Source organism: Sardina pilchardus, chromosome 10, assembly GCF_963854185.1.
Source record: "Sardina pilchardus chromosome 10, fSarPil1.1, whole genome shotgun sequence".
NCBI lineage: Eukaryota > Metazoa > Chordata > Actinopteri > Clupeiformes > Clupeidae > Sardina > Sardina pilchardus.
The window spans coordinates 31,213,166-31,218,689 of NC_085003.1; the positions used below are offsets into that span (position 1 = coordinate 31,213,166).

General features: G+C 43.1%; 1 protein-coding gene across 2 annotated transcripts in view; it reads left to right on the top strand.

Moving 5' to 3' along the window:
* The first annotated feature begins 2,610 nt into the window (after positions 1–2,610).
* Positions 2,611–5,524, top strand: part of gnao1a (guanine nucleotide binding protein (G protein), alpha activating activity polypeptide O, a) — a 98,103-nt gene continuing 95,189 nt past the window's right edge. For both annotated transcript variants that reach the window (XM_062547685.1, XM_062547686.1), the window contains exons 1-2: positions 2,611–3,148; positions 3,350–3,392. In XM_062547685.1, the coding sequence (XP_062403669.1) occupies positions 3,031–3,148; positions 3,350–3,392 (161 nt within the window). In that variant the 5' untranslated portion in view covers positions 2,611–3,030. The remainder of the gene's footprint in view (positions 3,149–3,349; positions 3,393–5,524) is intronic.

A 5,524-nucleotide genomic window follows, 5' to 3' on the forward strand; every position in this document is an offset into this window, starting at 1 on the left:
TTCTGGTCTCTGTGGAACACCTCACAGGACACAGTTTGTCACCAGCACCTTGCAATCTTTCCACGGATCTGGCTTGTGCTCTGGAAACTCTTGCATCATAGACATACTCACTGTGCAAGATCCAGTAAAAGACCGATCCAACTTCGAAATTTGCTGAGACATCAAATTGCAGTTTTTAGGTTACATTTTGCTTTATATTTTGAGTGGCAAGGTAAAACATTGTACAGCACAGAAAAACAAAGCAAAAGACAACCAAAATAGTTGGATTAGCCTGGGTGAACTCAGTGAACTGCTCTGCAGGTTGCTCTGGAAAGGCTCATTTGGTAAGAGATAAATGTAACAATTTAAGTTTACTTTCACTGGTTATGGCCCTGGAAGTAATAACATGGGGAGCTTTGGGGGCAGAGGCAGTTGGACATGTACTGTATCAGGAGTGTCTGCACATGTGAGGAGTGGGAGTGAGCCACTGGCCAATAAGTGTGGCGTTTGGATAGGTTGTGTTTGAAACAGGAAATTCAAGGGAAAAGGCAAGTTACACTACTTCCTGTTAGATTTTTGTGTGTGGAAACTATGTCAAAGGCTGAGAATAGGGCTTATGTGGAACGTCAGAAGGCTACACCGGAAAACAGGTCTGCACATCCACTTGATGAGGATGACTTGACACATGAACAGAGAAAATAACAATCAATAAGCATATGTAGGTCTATATGTCATATTTAAAACATTATGCTATACTTGGACCACTAATTTTGTTGGATACTCAAAGCCATCTTCATCTTCATCTTCACATGCTTTTGTACAAAACAATAACATACATATAAAACCATATTTAAAATACAGGTTAACAGTAATTTAGTTGACGATAGCTTAATTGCTGTCAGAATCAATGTTATCACTTGATAAGCGCATAACCCCTGTTAGTTCTGCTGATTTGATATTGGGTTATGGTGTTTGAGTGAGAGATTTCAGAAATTGTGTAATATGTTAAGATATAATGTAAATGCTTTGCTTTTGGGAAAACTGTGCTATTTGTTGTACTGTAAATGTGCTTGGCTAATGACATATGGCTTCAATTACGGTGGTTGAATTTGTGTGTGTGTGTGTGTGTGTGTGTGTGTGTGTGTGTGTGTGTGTGTGTGTTTGTGTGTGTTTGTTTGTGTTTGTGTGTGTCAGTGCATGATTCTCTCTCTCTCTTTCTGTGTGTGTGTGTGTGTGTGTGTGTGTGTGTATGGACCAGTGTAAGATGCACACTTTGAATATGGTGTACATTCACGGGTGAACCTTCCGAGGATCTTAACTGACTGGAGGAGCATCGAAGCTGCTCTAGTCCTCAGTGCAGGCGTGTGGGTGGATGCTCATCACAGATCCTGTCACACTGCGCGCGCACACACACACACACACACACACACACACACACACACACATGCACCATTTCACTTCTCCATTTTCCCAGTGCAAAGAAAAGAAATGCAGAGATATTTCCTTTTTTCCTGCTCAACTTCTTGCTAGTTTAAACTTGGGTCACTAAATCAAGTACCAAATTGTGTGAAAAATGCTGTCATGCTTTCAAGTAGATTAGACTTGCGCTATGAACACAACTCTATCCTCAACACTGACAACAAAGATGTGGGTATTTAACCTGAAACAACTGTGTGCATACCAACAGTAGGCCCTATGCACATTGAAATCCTGAGGTGATTTTCACAGGGTATCAGTAGGCTACTGCACAGAGTTGGTTTCTGCAGAGTACACTCCCATGGTGTCTGTAGCCTATTTTATATCAGCTGGCAGCTTGATATCATCTGGTAAAGCTGGCATTTGAAAAAAACCATATGGAATACTGTATGTCATTTATGTTTAGGTGTATTTCATACTGCAAGCAATAGCATTTTTATTTTCACCTACATTTGCCCCACTATAATAATGGCCAGCCATCAGTTGATATTAATAATGGGATGGTGATTTGGGAAGGGTTAGGGTTGTATTAGATCAGACTTTAAAACTGATGTTATATAGTAAATTATCAAATTGTTTCCTAACGTATAGGCTACCCACATTGTGTAATCCAAATAAAAACTCTCTGCTGTTGTAAGTCCCCTTTGACCACTAAAACTACTACTACTAATATACTTTCCATTTTTTAGAAAATATTTTGGTGATTGTGAACATTTGCGCAATATTGTGTGTGATGTAAATTATATAATAGCCTATTTAGAGGCTTTTTTGGTCTATATACTGAAGTAGATTGCCTAAAGCTGTTCGGTACACGGCCACACCTAGTAGGGATTCTGCTTGATCGCGGGTGCTTATCCCGTTCTAATCAAGCGCGTTCTACTCATCGGACACCACCTGTCAGCTTATTTCTGGGGTAGTGTCAAGATACGCGTAGGTCAAGGTCTTCGCGCGCTTATAAGTGATCTTAAAACAACTAATTTCTGTTTTTCTTCTCAGGAACGGGGTAGCTCGCTTGCTCCCTGTGCTCAAGTAGCGTTTCTGGGTGCAGTTCCCTGAGATGCTTGCGCGAGTTGGAGCATGCTCGTTGGCTGTCTGAGGTCCTGACGTCAGGGAGATTGTGTGAGAGCGCGTGGAGTCCGGCAGTGAGCGCCCTCTCCCTCTACCCGCCGCGCGAGCCTCCATTGTGAGCAAGCTGAACGATGCGAGCGCTCCTAGTCGCCGCCGCCCAGTAGACACCCGCGAACAGAGGAGTCTGTGCTACGTACCCCGAAAAGAGGGACCTAAGGAGCGCAGGAGACGCAGAAAGGCTTTTATGTTAATCGAAAATCAGACAGTGTCGTCCGGGTTTTAATGCTTTAGCTAGACGCCATAGGAGAGAGAGAGAGAGAGAGAGAGAGAGAGAGAGAGAGAGAGAGAGAGAGAGAGAGAGAGAGAGAGTGAGAGAGAGAGAGAGAGAGAGAGAGAGAGCTAGACAGCCTGGAGAGGGATAGGGAAGAAATAGAGAGGTAAAAAGGGATTGCCGGTTTTGCACCTCGCCTGTTTTGGAGTAAAAGAAGAGCCGAGGTTTGTCTAGCCATGGGATGTACATTGAGCGCAGAGGAGAGAGCAGCTCTGGACAGGAGCAAAGCCATCGAGAAAAACCTCAAAGAAGATGGAATCACTGCCGCTAAAGACGTCAAATTACTCCTGCTAGGTAATGCCTTGTTGTGGGAGAGAGCGCCGCATTTGGAGTTATTTGTGCTCTCAATAGATACACAGCCTACACAAGATTATTGGTGTATTTGAACATCCGCAGTCGGATTTTGTGGGCAAACACCCATGTTAGAAATGCTATATTTTAACTGCCACAGTGGCAGGCAGGGGTTCTTACCTCCTTGTGTCTCTGCCCCAACAGGAGCCGGGGAATCCGGCAAAAGCACCATCGTCAAACAGATGAAGTAAGTGGCATGATTTAAGTTTATTTCTAGTGTGGGATGTGAGATTGAATAGACCCCCTCCCCACATACACACACACACACAGACACACACACACACACACAGACACACACATTCACCTACACACACTCGCTCTCTCAGATACACACACACACACGCGCGCGCGCACACAATCACACACAGCCACTGTCCGCTCCTTGTTGGTGATTAGGATGTCCGCCATATTTCTAGGGAGTTATTACCTATAGGCAATAGCATGGATAGGATCACATAGGAAAGTCAGTGGGCTGCTTATGGGTGTAAGACGTTAGCTTTGCGGGTTTCCGAAGGAGAGAATGATCGATGTGCTGTTCACGAAAATGGTGCTGAAAGCAGAACCTTTGGTCGTGTAGCCTGTGTGTGTGCTACTCCTGGTTGGCGTTCATTGAAAGCCGCTGCCTGCTTAGCCTATGCACCTTGAAGGAACCGGTGGCTTGTAGCCTACAGTGGCATTATTATTCGACCAATTAATCTCAGTGGTGTGATTCCCTTCTTGTTTGATCCTTTGGTGTAGCTATGGGTTTAGAAATTAAAATTCGTGAAATCAGCAAGTTGCAAATGCCATCCAATGGGATTCTTGATCATCAATGGCATTATAGATGCTTTATTAGGCTATGTCTTATATCATGCTGGTTTAGATCAAGTTTTTTAGGGTGTATATTAGGCATCCTGGAGCAAAAAGACTGACATAGGCCTTTGACTCAACTCCATTCAACCAACCCTACCTGGAATATGCAGTTAAGGAAACACCTTCACGATATGCGTGCTTAATAAATGCCCGGGGTGTCATCCACACTATTGCTTTGCTTAGTTCCCTGAGATTGTGGTTGAATAAGTAGCCTATCTGAAATAAAATGGTGAGCTAACACCCGAACTTGTCCATACGGCCATTTTTATTTTCATGCGGTCATCCCTAGACAACCTTTCTCTAGGCTACCTAACTACACACCAATAAATTCTTTGTCGTGACTTATTTGTCATCGAGGATGGGATTTTATATAGGCTACGGGACCACATTTACATCTGTTAGCCTATATTCCGACTCCCTTATGTAAGCCTTTGTGATAGTAGGCTAGCCTACCTGTTTTCGATAGAGACTGTTGGGTTTAAGAAATCAAAGTAAGCTACGTCCGTGAATATTGATGCCTTGCACTGCAATATGTTAGATATACAGAACGTGCCATTGGAAATTGTATGTTTAGTAATCCGAACCATGCTTCTGTGTAAAGAAAATAATCAAATGGATGCGGGTTTCAGATGCTCGACAGAAAACGCCTCCCATTTTCAAGTGGTTATTGGAGCCCTGCCATTTTCGAATGATCTTTAAACGATAGAACATATGTGCTGGGGTTTTTTAGGTGTTAATAGGTGATGAAGTTCTATTACATACTTGGCCCTGATCTTTGACGTGAATCTGTGTCGGAACTGACCAGGAATATGGGATGAGATAATTTCAGGCGGTTTCAGTGGTGGACAGCGCCCAACAGAGCCTGCTAGCTGAATCGTTTTCCTTCGGATATTCTCGGCTGCTTCCGCTGTAAGGGCGGCTTTATCTGTGAGCTATTGGGAAAACCCGGTGTGGAGTTTGTCTTTCTGATATATCTAAATAGGTTGTTTTTTCCTTCCAAGAATGGTAAAATGAAACATGTAGCCCAAAAATGCTGTGGATTTGCTGCAGTAAGAAGTGATATACCTTATTGGAAGGAATATTGTAACGGAGGCATTTAGCCTTAAAAAAAAAAGAAAAGACACCTATGGCCTAGTGTAGCCATAGTCCACACAGTAGATCACATGACAAATGTGATCAAATGACAGATTTGGTTGAATTCATCAGATGGACAGATTTGATAAATTCGCCATTTTATGTCAAATTTATGAAACATCCTGCTTCAACTCTTGAGGGTAGAGTCAGTAGGCCTATATTTTAGAAGCTTTGTCAGGCCTGTAGTGTTCAGTGAAACTATTCCTACTAGTAGGCCTAGGCTAGGTACAGCACTTTTGGCTGCAGATTGTGTCCTAAATCTGGTCAAAAGGGTCTTAGCTACTAGCTACTAAGGGTAGGGTTCTAGCCTATTCCCACAACACCTGGCCTTAA